This window comes from Penicillium verrucosum, assembly GCF_028828655.1.
Source record: "Penicillium verrucosum strain IBT 35672 chromosome Unknown utg000001l_segment0_segment0, whole genome shotgun sequence".
Lineage (NCBI taxonomy): Eukaryota > Fungi > Ascomycota > Eurotiomycetes > Eurotiales > Aspergillaceae > Penicillium > Penicillium verrucosum.
In genome coordinates this window covers 6,633,828-6,649,408 of record NW_026643210.1, presented here as the reverse complement: position 1 = coordinate 6,649,408, position 15,581 = coordinate 6,633,828, and the positions used below count along the sequence as shown (strand labels likewise).

The 15,581-nt window shown below is 47.4% G+C and overlaps 9 protein-coding genes across 9 annotated transcripts; 4 read left to right on the top strand and 5 right to left on the bottom strand.

The window, feature by feature from the left end:
- Positions 1–1,966: 1,966 nt before the first annotated feature.
- Positions 1,967–3,382, top strand: N7516_002472 (phosphatidylinositol-specific phospholipase C; the record flags this gene model as incomplete). The annotated part of the gene is made up of 1 exon (XM_057215192.1): positions 1,967–3,382. The coding sequence occupies one exon, from the start codon at positions 1,967–1,969 to the stop codon at positions 3,380–3,382; it is 1,416 nt and encodes a 471-aa protein (XP_057077075.1).
- A 229-nt stretch (positions 3,383–3,611) lies between these two features.
- N7516_002471 (mitochondrial 54S ribosomal protein uL10m) lies at positions 3,612–4,661 on the bottom strand (the record flags this gene model as incomplete). The annotated part of the gene is made up of 1 exon (XM_057215191.1): positions 3,612–4,661. The coding sequence occupies one exon, from the start codon at positions 4,659–4,661 to the stop codon at positions 3,612–3,614; it is 1,050 nt and encodes a 349-aa protein (XP_057077074.1).
- Positions 4,662–4,955: 294 nt separating this feature from the next.
- On the top strand, positions 4,956–6,338 carry N7516_002470 (anthranilate phosphoribosyltransferase; the record flags this gene model as incomplete). The annotated part of the gene is made up of 2 exons (XM_057215190.1): positions 4,956–5,315; positions 5,373–6,338. The coding sequence occupies 2 exons, from the start codon at positions 4,956–4,958 to the stop codon at positions 6,336–6,338; spliced, it is 1,326 nt and encodes a 441-aa protein (XP_057077073.1).
- Positions 6,339–6,677: 339 nt separating this feature from the next.
- N7516_002469 (Rpo12/RPC10 RNA polymerase subunit family protein) lies at positions 6,678–7,134 on the bottom strand. The gene is made up of 2 exons (XM_057215189.1): positions 6,908–7,134; positions 6,678–6,827 (listed from the first exon to the last, which is right to left on the bottom strand). Exons 1-2 carry the CDS (start codon positions 7,117–7,119, stop codon positions 6,803–6,805), a joined length of 237 nt encoding a protein of 78 aa, XP_057077072.1. The 5' UTR covers positions 7,120–7,134; the 3' UTR covers positions 6,678–6,802.
- A 538-nt stretch (positions 7,135–7,672) lies between these two features.
- nar1 (iron-sulfur cluster assembly protein NAR1) lies at positions 7,673–9,552 on the bottom strand (the record flags this gene model as incomplete). Its single annotated transcript, XM_057215188.1, has 2 exons — positions 7,673–9,373; positions 9,445–9,552. The coding sequence occupies 2 exons, from the start codon at positions 9,550–9,552 to the stop codon at positions 7,673–7,675; spliced, it is 1,809 nt and encodes a 602-aa protein (XP_057077071.1).
- Positions 9,553–10,024: 472 nt separating this feature from the next.
- Positions 10,025–11,242, top strand: N7516_002467 (uncharacterized protein; the record flags this gene model as incomplete). Its single annotated transcript, XM_057215187.1, has 1 exon — positions 10,025–11,242. The coding sequence occupies one exon, from the start codon at positions 10,025–10,027 to the stop codon at positions 11,240–11,242; it is 1,218 nt and encodes a 405-aa protein (XP_057077070.1).
- A 737-nt stretch (positions 11,243–11,979) lies between these two features.
- N7516_002466 (uncharacterized protein) lies at positions 11,980–12,441 on the bottom strand (the record flags this gene model as incomplete). Its single annotated transcript, XM_057215186.1, has 1 exon — positions 11,980–12,441. The coding sequence occupies one exon, from the start codon at positions 12,439–12,441 to the stop codon at positions 11,980–11,982; it is 462 nt and encodes a 153-aa protein (XP_057077069.1).
- Positions 12,442–13,034: 593 nt separating this feature from the next.
- Positions 13,035–14,126, top strand: N7516_002465 (alpha/beta hydrolase family protein; the record flags this gene model as incomplete). Its single annotated transcript, XM_057215185.1, has 1 exon — positions 13,035–14,126. The coding sequence occupies one exon, from the start codon at positions 13,035–13,037 to the stop codon at positions 14,124–14,126; it is 1,092 nt and encodes a 363-aa protein (XP_057077068.1).
- A 251-nt stretch (positions 14,127–14,377) lies between these two features.
- Positions 14,378–15,546, bottom strand: N7516_002464 (putative formamidopyrimidine-DNA glycosylase; the record flags this gene model as incomplete). The annotated part of the gene is made up of 2 exons (XM_057215184.1): positions 14,378–14,897; positions 14,954–15,546. 2 exons carry the CDS (start codon positions 15,544–15,546, stop codon positions 14,378–14,380), a joined length of 1,113 nt encoding a protein of 370 aa, XP_057077067.1.
- Between the last annotated feature and the right edge of the window lie 35 nt (positions 15,547–15,581).

Below are 15,581 nucleotides of genomic sequence, written 5' to 3'. Positions count from 1 at the left end.
AATCTATATAATTACCCGGCTTTAGTTCCTTATTAAGTTAGCCTTTATAATAATAATTAATAAGGCTTAGGGGTAATCTCTTACCTATATAGGGATAAAACTTATAGAACCCTACTTCTCCTATAGTTAGCTATATATAGTACTTTCTCGAGCTACCGATATTAGCTAGGTCTCTATCCTTATAAATAAGGGTAACCTTAATAAAGAGACCGATAATATTATTTAGCTAGAAGTCCTCCGAGCTATTAAATCCCCTACTTAGCCTAACTATCTAGATATCTAACTTTTATTTCTATTTTCCCCTTATCTTTACTTTATCTAATATATCTTCTTCTACTCTAACTAATTCCTAATCCTTTATTTCCTTTAATAGTCCTTTAGTAATTATATCCTATAAGGGTTCCGGTACTTTCGCTTCGCCTCTTAATATTACTATAATCGGGTAATATAATCTCTTTCGATCCGTTCTAAGTATTACTATCGATAAGAATATAGCTTTCGCTATTAATTAGCGTAATTAGCGGGGTAAAGCTTATTATCTTAATACTTTAGTAGAAGCGGAGGGGATATTAACTATTAAGTATAACGATACCGATTCTCTAGTACTAAAAGTTATTATAAGGAATCTATAAGCGTTAGTATCCTATTTTACTATTCTTTTATTATATTATACTACTAACTTACCTTCTTTTCTTCTTAGTTAACCTAGCGATCCGGGATATAACGCGTATAGGGATAGTATACTTATACTACGCTCCTCCCGATTATACTTTAGTAGAGCTATTATCGCTATTCCTATTCCCTCTAGCGACGATCGAATTTTTACTCTATAGATTAATATATACCTTAGTCGGGATAACGATAGTAACTATCGTTATTATATCTTTAATATCTACTATATAATATTTAGGATTCCCCGATAGAGTAAGGTATATCTACCGAAAATTAGGAGATAGGTTACTATCCTCGGCGACTTAGTCGGTTAGTATACCTAGGAGGGTCGGAAGTCTCTTTATATATTCCTAAGTTAGTTTTCTACCGCGCCTACTAGAGGTACCGGTACTAATAGCGCCGCTAAGGTCTCTATATCTACCGTAGTTAGTATATCTAAGTAAGTCTATTAGTATCAGTATATCTTTATACTTACTAATTAATAATTGTTTATAGTCTAGGACGCTTAAACGATTCTATTAGGGCTTTGCCGATACTAGCTAGTCTTCTCTAACTAAGGTCGCCCGTACCGACGCCGGTCCCTCCCGTTTACCTTCGACGGCTAAGGTAGTAGACGTTGTTAGTAACGCCTATAGAGGTCTAAGTAAAGATAAAAGTAAGGACCCCGCCCTCTAAAGATCTAACGATAACGATACTAGCTCTTCGGACTCGGATTTAAGTTCTAACTCGGACTCTTCTTCTATAACTACCGCTAATAGTTCTATACTAGGCTAAGGGAAAGGAAAAGCCAAGCGGTCGTCGCGGAAGAGGTAGTCCTACGGATTTAGCTTCGAGTACCCGGATCTATAGATAGAAAGTAGTTAGCTATACTTAGTATTAACCTCTGCTTATATAGAGTATAAGTGACAAACTGGAATACGGCTATCTTTTGTATTTTAATTGGAATGGAACAAATTGACAAAAATTATAGCGCCGCGCGGCAGCGCGCGGCGCCTATGTTCTTGTAGTATTGTACTAGTAGTATATCGTACTCCGTACGGAGTATTCCATACTCCATACAGACCTTAAGAATCTCCGCTCTGTCTCACAAGTGCGATGTCCTTTCGAATCAGCTTTACGCGCCAAGAATAAGGGGTTCCCTATCGGAGATCGTCCGCTGATCCTCAGTGGAGGGGTAACCCACTTCGATCTCAGCTCCCCAGGCAGCCGATTTCGATCCATCTTGAGACAAACACCCTTCGCCCAGGGACTCGCGTTGATTCCAATTTCAATTCACCAAATTGTCCAATCCACAATGGTTGCCGAGCACCTCACTATCCGCAACAACACCTCCACTCCAATCGTCCTGAAGCGCATTGAGCGCTTTCCGGCACCGGAGAAGGATGGGTTCAATGCCTTCAGCACAATGGCCAGGAACCTCACCCAGGTCTTGACCAACCAAACCCGTAATGAGGAGGTCTCCTCCATCGAACAGGACAGCCGTCCCTTCGAGGAGAAGGATGTCGACATTCACGTGGAGCCATTCACAACGAAGAAGACCGAGCTACGCTCCTTCATCCACTCCGACAAGGAGCGCATGCGTCTAATCTTCGAGGTCGAAGGCCAGAAATACCAGATCCAAGCTCCCGTCCCAACAACAGAGTCTGCAGGAATGAAAGCACTAAACGAGAACCCCAAACACCGTTTCACCGGCGTCTTTGTGGTCGCAGAATCCTTCCTCGCAATTTTCTCCTCGGCGAACCTGAACGCCTGGATGCGCGAGCTCCGCGATGACACCCTTGTCTCCGCCCTCTCAATCCCAGGCACGCACAACTCACCCACCTGCCACATCGCGCCGCCCTCAGTGCGCTGCCAGGCTGTAAGCCCGAAAGAGCAGCTGGAGAACGGCGTTCGGTTCTTCGATATCCGCGTGCAGCCACAGTACCCCGAGGACGCGGCGCGCGACGAGCTGATTCTCGTACACAGCGTGTTCCCCATCTCGCTCACAGGAAACAAGTACTTCCGCGACCTGATGCGTGAAGTGGACGGGTTCCTCGAGCGCAACCCCTCCGAGACGCTGATCGTCTCTGTTAAGCGGGAGGGAACCGGTAACGCGACTGACGAGCAGGTCTCGCGGATCCTGCACGATCACTACGCCAAGGCTGGTAGTAGGTGGTGGGTGCGGCCTAAGATCCCGACTCTGGGCGAGGCGCGTGGAAAGGTTATCCTCATGCGTCGGTTTAACTTGCAGCAGAAGCTGAAGGACGAACATGGTGGCAATGGTTGGGGTATTGATGCTGCTGCCTGGGCGGATAATACTCCCAATGCTAAGTGTCCCAGTGGTCAGCTCTGCATTCAGGATTTCTATGAGGTGCTGGAGAGTATGAATATCGAAAAGAAGATTAAGTTCGTCTCGGAACAGATCGATCGGGCTAGCTGTTGTCGCTATCCGTTTGGTGTTCAGCCTGATATGCATGCGACCAAGGCTTTTCCCTTCTACGTCAATTTCTTGAGTGCCAGTAACTTCTGGAAGACGGATACTTGGCCCGAGAAGGTTGCTGCTAAGGTTAACCCGGCGGTTGTGGATTATATCTGTCGCCGAGGTAAAGAGCATGATGCGGACTGCTCGACGGGTATTCTTGTTACGGACTGGGTTGGTCTGAATGGAGATTGGGATCTTGTGCGCTGTATTGTTGGCATGAATGCCAAACTGCGTTTGAGACAGAACTAGATGGTGGACGTGATGGGCACAGATCGGGAGGAAACTTGTCTTTTAGCCGCAGTCTGTATGTTGCCTCATACAGGAAATGCAATGATTCATGGGTTAAACAGGAAATATGATGCACCAAAGTTGATTTCAAGTATACATTGATCCCGAAGTAGGAAGAGGGTGCCTTGAGGACTAAACGCAGAATATGATCTATTATACAGGAAAATGAATCAAAATGACCATGACCAGACTATGACGATTCGCTCTTGTCGCCCTCCGGTCCCTTCTCTTCCTCTTCCAAAACGCTCCGACGACTCTCCAAGGTAAAGTAAATGCTCTTGCCAGCTCCCTCCAGAGTAGTTGCAACGCTGGAACTCATACTCTGCAAGGCGGTGACAAGCTGGGAGCGAAGACCGTCCATGCCACCCTCGATGCTGCCGACCCACTTGGTCTGATCGATATCAAACACCTGATTGTCCACACGGGCAGCCAGCAAGTTAATCTTGCGGAGACCGTTCTGAACGATGGGCTCGTGGTATTCCGGGTTTGCCTTGCGGGTAGGGGCCTTGAAGCCGGCTTCTTTGGGGGTGAGAATCGACAGCGCGGCCTTCATGTGTTCGGGCGAGACGGTAGGGATGGAAAGGACAGCAACGGGGCCGATGAGCAGAGGAGAAAGCTCGTGCATGCCCTTCAAGTTCTTGACTGCCTCGTGGGCGGTACGAGACAGGTCGTGTGTCAAAGCCGGATCATCCTTCGACCCGGAGATTGCAGGGAGCTCGGCAGAGGTTTGTGTCACGGGGTCAATTGCACTTGGGGGCTTTCCTGAACCCAAGGAAGCCTCGCTGGGGCGGAAGTACTCGACAATGCGCAGAGCCACCTCGAAGATGCTGGTCTGGATAGTCTGGATCTTAATGTAAGGAGCGAGGGCAGGCGCCGTGCGGCCTTCGGCGGCAATCTTCTCGTCCACCTTTTGCAGGGCAATGGTTAATTCTCGTCGGATGGCGGCCCATTCCATGGACTTGAGGTTGTTGTGTTGGAACAGCACAATGAGAGGAGATGTGCGGAGAAGGGAGGTGTATGACCGCAGTAGTTGCGACCGGCGGTATTCGGGATTGCGGTGCGAAGGTGGCTGGGTAGGAGGAAATCGTGATACGGGAGCTGGTGAGCGTGCCATCTGCTCATTTGAAGCAGCTGGCGTGACTGCCGGGGCCGCAGCGCTGGATGCGCTCCTGATAATTCGGAGTTCATTTTGGCACCGAGGGATTTGTTGAAGCGACGGGATTCTTAAACGAGGGGGCATTGTGAATAATAGATTTAGGTGGTGAATTTACCAATTCCCAAAACAATTCAAAAAAAGGCGATATACACAAGACAAGACAGGTTAAGACGAGCCCCCGGGAAATGCAAATGATATTTTTAGGGTCCCAAAAGGGTAAAGCGCCCCGATGGCGGTGAGTTATTTTTGCCGTCTATATCGGAATCTCTTGAGTCACTTGACTGTTACCTCGTTCGCAGGTATCTTTTTAAGCCTGTGAAACATCATTGGGATTGCTGGGCTATTGCGAACACACTGTCGCTTATGAATATTTCAAGTATGGCGACACCTGTATCCTCTCCATCTCAGCGGCCTGAGTCCATTTCGATCGCTCCCCTCCTCCAGCGACTCGCCTACCCCGCGGCTGCCGGCATTCGAGTCAGCGCACACGATCTCCCCGCCGTGAGTGCAGAGGAGATTGCTTCTGCCTTTGCGCTGATCTTCGAGGACCGGTTATCCCATATCCAGACCGCTGCCCTCCTCACATTGCTCCACTCAACCGGCAAGGATAGACAGCCAGATGTGATTGCGAAATGTTCTCAATGCATGCGAGAGGCTGCTTGCCAAGTTGAGAAAGCCCCGCTTATCAAGATTATGAAGTCTCGTAATCTGAAAGCAGGGAATTATGAGGGCGGATTGGTATGCGCAACACCTATATTTTGTTAATGAGTCATATTGACAAGCTGCGATGTATAGTGTGATATTGTTGGAACCGGAGGAGATTCTCATTCGACCTTTAACATTTCAACGACCTCCTCGATCGTTGCATCTCCTCTTCTCTTGACAGCTAAACATGGCAACCGCGCTCAAACGTCGACCTCTGGGGCTGCTGACGTCCTCAATGCCATCCAGCCATTGCCACCCAAGATCGCAGCCATCACCGCTGAAAACCTATCCAAGGTCTACGAGAAAACCAACTATTCGTTCTTGTTTGCTCCGAATTTCCACCCAGGCATGACGCATTCCAACCCTGTCCGCAGGGGCCTCGGCCTTCGAACGATTTTCAACCTAATGGGCCCACTGGCAAACCCCGTTGACTGGGCACTGGAAGCACGCGTAGTTGGCGTCGCATACCAGAGCCTTGGTCCAGTATTTGCCGAGGCTTTCAGACAAAGCGGAGCGAAGAAAGCCATGATTGTCTGTGGCGCAGAGGACATGGACGAAATCAGCTGTGCTGGAAAGACAAACTGCTGGAGACTCTCCGCGTACCCGAACCCTGCATACCAAGCACCAGAAGACGATGCCGATGACTCAACCGAAGAGGATATCGACAATCCCCGCAGCATCGTCAAGGTCGACACCTTCCAGGTCGAGCCAGCGGACTTTGGGCTCTCTAGCCATCCTCTTAGTGATGTTGGCGGAGGTAAAATGCCCAAGCAAAACGCAGAAAAGCTGATGAGTATACTTCGGAATGAGCTTCCACGGGATGACCCGATTTTGGAGTTTGTTCTCATGAATGTGGCTGGTCTACTTGTCACCTCGGGCATTTGCGAGGCCAATACCAGCAACATGGGACCTGGCGATGATGGTCAGGTCATCACCGAGCGTGGCCCTGGCGGTGGTCGCTGGAAAGAAGGTGTTCGTCGCGCGCGCTGGGCAATCGAGAGCGGGCAGTCTTTGAAGAACTTGGAGCAATTCATTGAAGTAACTAATCAGCTCTAAAGTAGAATCTTGTGACTATTTTTTCTTTTTCGCAGGGTTGGATTTTGTTAAGTGTTTAAAAAGCTTTCGGGTTGGGTATACGTGTACGTTTAAATACTATGAGATTTCGGGTCCAGATTTCGGGTCCATGAGTGAATGTCTATTATGTCTATGATTCTCTGAAACAAATAAAATATACTTATTTCTAATGAGAAAGAGCTGAAGCCTGTCCTCACAAGTCTAGATTTTGACTAGGACTAAGAGGACATGGCATGGCTATAAAATATCGTATCTGGTTCTTGTAGATTGAGACCATAGAAAACCTGGTTTGTGTAATTCAACCCCAAAGCGCCATTGTATGCATAATTCGTCAAAAAATAAAAATAAAATAAAGACTTCGAAGGATCTCAGGCCAATTCCTTCGATTCCGCTTGAGCCATCGCAACCTCCAAACGTCCCGATTTTTGTTGGAGTAAATGAAACATCTACCGAGCCTGGAACTGGACCATACTATTAAGACGCAAAGAACAGAGAAGTCAGCCCATGTCGCGCGCATATTGCATGATAATGCCCAGGAAAGAAAATCTTACCGCTTGGTACGCTCCTTGTACAGCACACGGTGACCGCAGTCCTTGCAGCGAATCTGGTCGCCACGCTTGAGGGGAACACGGGCAGAGCACTCGCCGCACAGGTAGGTGACTGAGGGGCTGTCGATGGCCATGGCGTTACCGAAACCTCCGGCTTGGGTGTCGAAGTTGTTCTGGGTGCCCATCGAGGGGACCTGGTAGGTTTCGCGAGACATATTTTGGGGTTGAGAACGAGGTGTTTGGTAAGTTGGGTATTTTGCGCGCGAGTTAATCGTGAGCGGCAGGTTGATGAGAGTTGTGAGGTGGGAATTAGCTTGGAGGCTGAGATACTTCGATTCTTTTTCTTTTCGGAGCGCGGGATTTTAGGTGCTTAGTCATGCATATGACAGATTAGTCATCATACACAGGCCCACCTGCCCAGGTGGGCAATCTCCATGACCTAAAAGTAGAAAAAGGCCTCCGATTCTATGTTGTATGAAATTTAGAAAGGTCTTTGATTTATGTGTTTCGATAGCTCCATTAATATCATTGATCGTATTTGAAGGTATTTACGCCTTTTTCTATGCATTTTATCATGTCATAAGCTTGAAACAAATCAGCACGTCATGGATCGTCGACCGCGACTTCAAAAATGAAAAATATGGTATATCCCCCAAGAAAAATGCAAGAAAAACCCAAGATCCCGCGCCATGTAAATGAAACAAAGAGGCCATGAAGAATAACACCGCAAGGGTGGATCTTGTAGCAACAAAATGAAGCAGACAAAAATCACCAACCACCACCAATCTTCCCTGCAAGCTCGACAACCCGACTCGTATCATCAGCAGGTGTTTGATCCTTCCCAACATCACTTTCTACCTTGCGGTATGTAGTATAGACAAGCTTAGAGAGGGGTATGTCCATGTATTCTGACCAGGATCGTAAGTGTTCATGGATTTTAGCCTCCTTGTCAGCCAATGGAGACGGCTGAGTCTCTAGTTCAGACTCAGACTCAGATTCCACGGAGAAATAAGCCTCGTCGACACGAGCAAGCCACGCGCGCTGCTCATGTGGGGATGGCTTCATGGATGCGTCTAGTGCCAGCCCTTGGGAAGAACCGATGGCTTCTCTGGCATCCTCGACTCGGATCTGGCCACCGCCATTCGTGCACCCACCAGGACAGGCCATGACCTCCACGTAGGCGTAGTCTGACCCTGAGCTGTTTGTGGACACGGCGCTACGAGATAAAGGCTGGCGCCGACCTGCGGCAGATCTGGCAGCGGGTTTTGCGCCCGGAAGCCTCGACACGCGCGCAGGCTTGAGCTTCCGGACAAGGTTTTGGATATTTCGGAAACCGTAATAACGGGCTGCTTTCAGAATGGTTTGACCTTCTTGAGACATGAGCACGTACTCGACGACATCGACGTTGCGTCCGCGGTTGATCACAAGTTCGCTGCCTGGATTGCGAGCCTGGAAGGTCATGAGAACATGGTGTAGGTAGCCCCCAGAGGTGCCGGTAGCAAGAGATTGTTCTGCGCGAGAGCGTTTGGGGGAAAGGAAAAAATCGAGGGTTTTTTCAGGGAAGAGTGGGGTAAAAGACGAAGGCAGAGGTTGCAAAGGTAGGTTTGGCAGTGAGAACCCACGGGACGAAGCTAGAGACAGAAGCTCACGAGCAGTGATAACACAGTCCACGTCACGAACGGGCTGCGTTTCAGAGTCCGTGGAATCTCCCTGTCGCCACGACACATCTGTGAGTTCTTCCCGACTAGCTTCTAGCTTCTTGTCAAAGCAGGGCATGACGGCCAAATGCCAAATCCGAGAAGGATGGATCCCGAGAGACTTGCTCAAAACGGTCTTGAGGAATGTCCCCGACAGAGCCTGCGGGGACTTGAGTCGAGAAAGATGTGGAAGTATAAAAGGGTGAGTCTTTTCGGCGTAACAGATCCATCCAGGACATGCTGAGGATAAAATAGGTCGCTTGGGAAGAGAGTCATCCGACTGGCTCGCTGTTGACGATTCACCTGAGCTCAGTGAGTCCGAAACCTCGTCTGCAGTGAGCACCAGTACAGCCTCTCTCATGGCATTGGTGTCGACAACCCATGTAAATCCATTGCCGTGTTTGCCCCCACCCCGCAAGCCCTGTGGGCCACTAAGTAATTGACTGATCATGTACCCCGCTTCTTTCTCCGAAATTCCATAAATCGTTGCCAGACTGGCCCTGACTTGCGGGCTGACACTCGCGACGAAGATCTTACCCTCTCCAGAATCTTCGGTATTATTGACCGTGACCTCATGATGCTCATGCTTCAAGGGAATCTCTGGATGCGCGTCAAGTGTATTGAGGACCTCGGCGTGAGACTGAAGTGATATCAACACAGCTTCAGCAGACGTAACACAGCCAGAGCAAGCGAGGCAGTCTGTCAAAGAAATCTGTGCGGGGGGTAGATTCTCGGGCTGGACTTTGTCTTCCGTTGTTACTTCATAGGCGTCCTATTATTGGGAAATTAGCAAAAGAAACTCAAATGCCACATAGTTTCAATGAGGCCATTAAGTGGACATACTTCTTGATTCTTTGTGTCTTTCGGTGGAAGGGTTTCAACTGGTTTGATACACGCGACCCCCGGCGAAATGAAATCGTTCAGATCATCTGCTGACAGGATCGCGCTCATTGTGGCGGAGTACTGCTTTGGGCGGTTCTCAATGAAGAGAAAGAAATGGCCTGGATTTAGCTTATTGGAATTGCAAGGAATAATCAGAATAAAGACATCGAAACCTTGGAGGATTAAAAATAGTTCTGCAAGAAGGCGACAAGCCAACGGCGTTGCACGCTTTGTCATGGTGGCGAGATCGGAGATAAGCTCACCGCCCTGATGCGGGTTGCGCTTACTCTGATTGGTTGGATTGGAAGTATACACGTGATCCATCTGATGTTTCTTTCAACTGCTCTACTTTGCACTGTTCGAGCCTCGAGTCTTTGTGTTCTGTATTCTTTCAATCCATACTATGTAAGAATTATACTGGATTACCTTTAGCCAAGGGGAGTAAACATGGGCCATAAAGAGCCATGAGAATTCTCGTCTTTATCAAATTAGCAACCCTACTGTTTCTCGCATATCGATCACCTTAAAGACAGAGAAAGCCATGCCCAAAAAGAAGGAGCTTGCCCAGTCCGATACCTCCAGGTCGACGCAGTCATCACAGTCTACACAATCCACAGATTCCACGGATTCCCAGTTCGCGAACCAATCACCTGCCTCAAGCAGAAGCCATCAGAGCAGTAGTGGCCTTACTGAGATCATCGATACCATTGCCCAGAAATTCTCTTCTGCCTCTAGCCACTCTAGCACCTCCAAGTCGTCCGGCGATATAATCATGACTGACTTTGATGGTCAGGCAGAGAGCCCTGACCTTCTTATATCACCAGAAAGTCAGCCTGAGGTACTTAAAAAGAAACATCCTGCCCAAAAGCCTGATTCGCCTAAGAAGAAGCGCACCCTTGGTCTTGGAAAAACGGCCAAGCGGAAGGGGGTCAACAAGCCTGAATTAATCGCAATGAAGAAGGTCATAACAATGACACAGCGAGCCACGGACGAAATTCTGTTCAGAACTGAATTGGAGGGAACTCGGTTTGGATATCTGGCGAACAGATGGACCGCTCCTGTCCTGGACCCTAATTCCGTGGAGTATCCAAACTTAAACACTGTGATTAGGGTGGTGGCGGGAGACACGTATGACCGTGCCCTCGAGATGCAGAAAGCGGGCAGCACCATCGATCACATGCCAGTATGTGTTCTCAACTTTGCCAATGCCTCCAGACCAGGTGGAGGCTGGCTCAATGGTGCTCGAGCCCAGGAGGAGCAGCTTTGCTACCGAAGCACACTCATTGATACTCTCCATACCCGATTTTACCCAATGGACGATTTGGAGTGCCTCTATTCACCCAATGTGATCGTTTTCCGAAAGAGTATGGAAAACGAGTATGCTTTCATGTCGAAGGACGAAGAACTACACCTGAACCCCACTGTCAGTGTTATCAGCATGGCAGCACGGAACCAGCCTAAATTGACCGCCGATAAATCCACGTACGCGGCAATAGAACAGCGGTATCTCATGATGGCCAAGATGCAATTGATTCTACGCACGGCAGCGAACAACAATCACCGCCGCTTGATCCTTGGTTCCATTGGTTGTGGAGCCTTTCGCCATCCCACTCAGGAGGTGGCCGAGTGCTGGTACGATGTTCTCATGAAAAAAGAGTTCAAGGGTTGGTTTGAGCGGATTTATTTTGCAGTTAGAGACGCTCCCAAGGAGAACAATTTTGAAATTTTCAGAGAGACATTGGATGGTTTGAACATTTGACAAGCCTTTCAAAAGCTCAATTTTATTTCTCGTCGTTAGCTTTTCACGTTTGGGAGAGGTTTGGGGTTTTTGAGATAGGCGCAAACTATATAGGAATTTTTGAATCAGGCTGTGTGTATATACAATGTAGGCTTCCCTATAGTTATTTCCTTCGACAATACATAGATCTCTTCTGATTCCTTGCCCTGATACACCATCTCAACAGGTTTCACCCATTATTTTCATCTGTCACTGTTGGTGACTTTCCTTGCCACTTTTCACCAACTGGTACTATGAAGCAGTACCTTCACATGAATTCACCTCGACTGTTATTGCTATTCTCGAACGCGAATAGGTACTCCCCTTGCATGTCTTCGTGTCCGTCTTCGCCCACCCGCGCTACGCAGGAGAGATATAAGATATACAACTGGGCTGGTTGATGGGAATTTATATCTACATCTTCTATGAATTACTTAAGATTGACCAGAGTATAAAATCGCATTGTTAACAAATCTGAACTATGAAATCCAAATAAAACCTTGACATAGACAGAGCATAAAATCAAAAATGTGTAAAGGTAGTAAAAAGAGAGTGAGTGATATATCCATGGATAAACCTGTGAAGAAAAACAAACGATAGACTCTCATGTATATATATAAAAAAGAAGAACATCAATGGCAAAGGGCATGTGCAGCATACCTTCAGAATTTCAATTACCAGGAAATCTTCAACCCCAACCATCTACTAGTCCGTTTCATCTAGTTGCTACCAGGCTCTTCGATGGTCAGTTCCTCTTCACAAGTTCCGGAAAGCAAGACCCAGCTATCCTCCATTTCCCCAGCAATAGAAGGCTCAATCTGGTTATGATAATGAACGCTGGTGCCAGGAGGAACCAAGGATTTGCGCTCAAGCCCGGCAAGCACTTCCACCATCCAGTATTGACAATCCTGTGCAGGGACTGCTACTACCGCTGATTTCACCTTGTTGATATCGCTTGCGGCAATACGGCTGACGTACTGCTTTTTTGATATACCGAAACTGTCCATTCTCTTCCCAGCCTGAATCTTGCACTCGTAGTCTCGACTCTGCATAGGACCTCCAACGACGTGATACCATGTACAATGCAGCGACCCAGGGTTAGCAAGCAAAAGCATCCAATGCAAAGGGTCATTACCTCTCCGTTGACAGAATGTAACATAGACGTCCCATGAGTCAGCCATGTTTGACGAACTAATTGTCCTGGTCGTGTAAAATAATTGTCTTTTCTGGGGGCGGGATTGTGATGGTTCGATGGTAGGCTGGTTTGTTAGTATTCAAATGAGACTTGAGAGTGATATTTTAACGCTTGGGGCCATCTACAGGCTTTATATATATGTCCCTTCGTTGATGTTATCCCCTCGTATACAATAACAGACAACCACTCTTTATGAGCGGAAAATAGAACTATGCGACATAAAGCCTATTGTCTGGGATTGGTATGAGTATAATCATTGATAATTGGGGTGGTATATATAGCTTTTACCCATGTTTCGCTGTCTACTCTAAGAATTATGTGATATAAGGCCCATTGACTGGCATTGAAGTGAGTATAGTCATGGTTGATCTATAAGTTTGTTGCATGTCTTGTCTTGTTGCCTATTCGATAACCCTGCATAGGATGGCTATTCATATTAACAAAAGAAAAAATATAAAATATAAGAACAAAGAACTTTCGAAATTGATCCTTGGCATTCACTCGAAGATAACTATTGGAAATTGTGCTTTTCTTGTATCTTCTCCTCTTACCCTCTCTGTCCCCCCAAAATCCACCCAAATGTCACGAAATACATACCCCGCTCCTCTAGTTATCCTACCTCTGGGTGAAGAGCATACACACACTATTATCTCACTCCATGGAAAAGGTAGCAATGCTGAACGCTTCGGTTATGAGCTTCTTGCCGCTGCGAACCTACAAGCTCGGCTTCCCACGGTGAAGTTCATTTTTCCGACTGCAAGTAAGCGGCGGGCAACGAGGTTCAAAAAGATGCACATCAACCAGTGGTTTGACAACTACTCCATTGAGGATCCCGGAGAGAGAACAGACTTACAGGTCGAAGGGCTCTGTGGGACTGCTGAATTGATTCGTGACTTAATCAACGAAGAGGTCCGCATCTTGGGTGCGCATAACCATCGAAAAATCGTCCTATGGGGGCTGAGTCAAGGTTGTGCTGCGGGTATTTTTACTCTGCTAGGTGGCTGGCCCGACGCTACTGAAACAAGCACAATCGGGGCATTTGTTGGGATGAGTGGATGGCTGCCCTTTGAGCAGCAGTTCCATGAAATTCTGCAATGTGGCGAGCTTCCTGCGTCGGTTAGAGACGACCAGGAGACTCGATCCGATCATGACTCAGACTCAGACGACGGAGTGGCAGATATGCAACAGTCGAGCAGTGACGAAGAGTTAGACGCAAATGCAGATACCTTCTCGGAACTGGACTTGGATGATGATCCATTCGAAAAAAGCAGCTCTTCGCATGATGCTTTTGATCCCTTTGCGGATGGCGACGAAGAAGCCTCACTGCTTGAGCACGCCATCAACCATGTTCGGGATATTCTTGATCTTCCAATAATCTCTGCAAGCGATTATTCAACGGAGGATTCGCAACCACAACCAAGCTTCCATCATCTCCAGACGCCTATTTTTATTGGCCACGGCTCCGAAGACCTAAAGGTTTCTGTGGAACTTGGAAGAAAGATGTCGCATGTCCTTTCAGCCGGTTTTGGGATGGATGTGACTTGGAAGGCCTATGAAGGGTTGGGACATTGGTATCGCGTGGAGGATGAGATCGAAGATATCTTGAGATTTCTTCAGGATACGGTCAACCTGCCAGTGAGATATGTGCCACCCCAAGACCAAGGCGAGTAAAAGCATGAAGAGCAATGACTACTTTTATGATTCACATATATATACTCATATATTGCCTCCCTTTATGGCAATTAGATTGTCTGGATTCATCTGTTGTAAGTTACTAAGGATATATACTGCATCAATCCCATGCAGATGAGAGTAGTCTGTCAGATGCTGCGTTTTACTCAAGTAGAGTCTATTTCATTCCAGGAGACTATTGAGATCCTGATAGAAAATACAGAACCATTCTAGATTAAGATACATACACCTCATTTAGATGTACGGGTAGATCGTCTTCTGCCAACAACGGCGGGCTTTGGCTTCTCTTCTTCAAAGTACTCACTCTTTACAGTGGGTTTCTTTTGTTTTGGGGTTTCTCGCTTCTTTGTCTGTGTCGTTTCTTCCGCTTCGGAGTCGTTTTCTTTCTTTAGGGCCATACGTTTCCGTTTCGAATTGGCTGGTGTGAATTTTGCAACGTCTTCATCAACATCTTTGGCCACCGGACCAGTCTTCTTCTGGACAGTTGGAACAACAGCACTTGTTCGACCTCCAACGGTAAGGAAAGTGATCTTATCCCCATTGGGTAGGACGGCGGGCTGGTTCTTTTTTCCCTTGCCCCAACGGTGCTTGAAAAGCCAGTGCTCGGGAAACTTCTCTGAATCTGCCAGGACACCAATAGATGTGGAGCAGACATAATGAATGGCAGAGTGTAGCGCCTTGATCTGATCATCACTCAAAGTGTTGCTGTATTGTTCTGGGTGTATCTTGGCATGATAGAGAATCTCATCACTGAAAATAATTAGCTTTTGTATATTCCATGGTTTTTGTTTGACGAAAAGACCTACCCCATCCAGTTTCCGATCCCACTGATATTCGCCTGGTCCAGAAGAAGAGCCTTGATCGGCACTTTCTTCTTTCCCAGCTTCTCTGTCAACCATGCTTCATTCACGACGTCTTTATCGGTGACTGGATCAGGCCCGTTTTCCTTGAGCGGAGTATGATTTCGGATCTCATCAGCGGGGCAATCCACCAGTCTAATGCGGCCAAGCCTGCGGGCATCCACAAATGCTGCCTCTGTTTTCGGCTCGTCACTTGTCTCCAGCAGGAACTTCCAATATTTAGGGGGCCACTCCTGATCTGCAGACTTGTCGGTTCGATAGTAGTATGTATCAGCATCCTTGATCTTCAGCCAGCCAGCCATCCCAAAGTGCATCACAGCATGTGGTGGTGAGGACATTATGATCCAGAAATATTTCCCTTGTTGGCCTGTTCCCACGACCTTCTTCCCTTGCATTGCCTTTTCAAATTCGGCGGCACTAGTGCCAACTTTGCCAAATATAATATCATCATGTTGTGCTTGTACTTTGGACAGCGTTTTCCCAACCAGGTGCTCACGAATGAAATGCACAATGCGGTGGATCTCTGCTAGTTCAGGCATGTTGGTATGGTATTTCCAGTATCAATGGTAAGAAC

Bases quoted from the DNA above. Each gene is read 5' to 3' on its own strand.
- N7516_002469 (XM_057215189.1), bottom strand. From the start codon at position 7,119: ATGTCTCGCGAAACCTACCAGGTCCCCTCGATGGGCACCCAGAACAAC. The intron at 6,828-6,907 runs GTAAGATTTTCT...GCGTCTTAATAG, and splicing joins TACAAGGAGCGTACCAAGCG to TATGGTCCAGTTCCAGGCTC.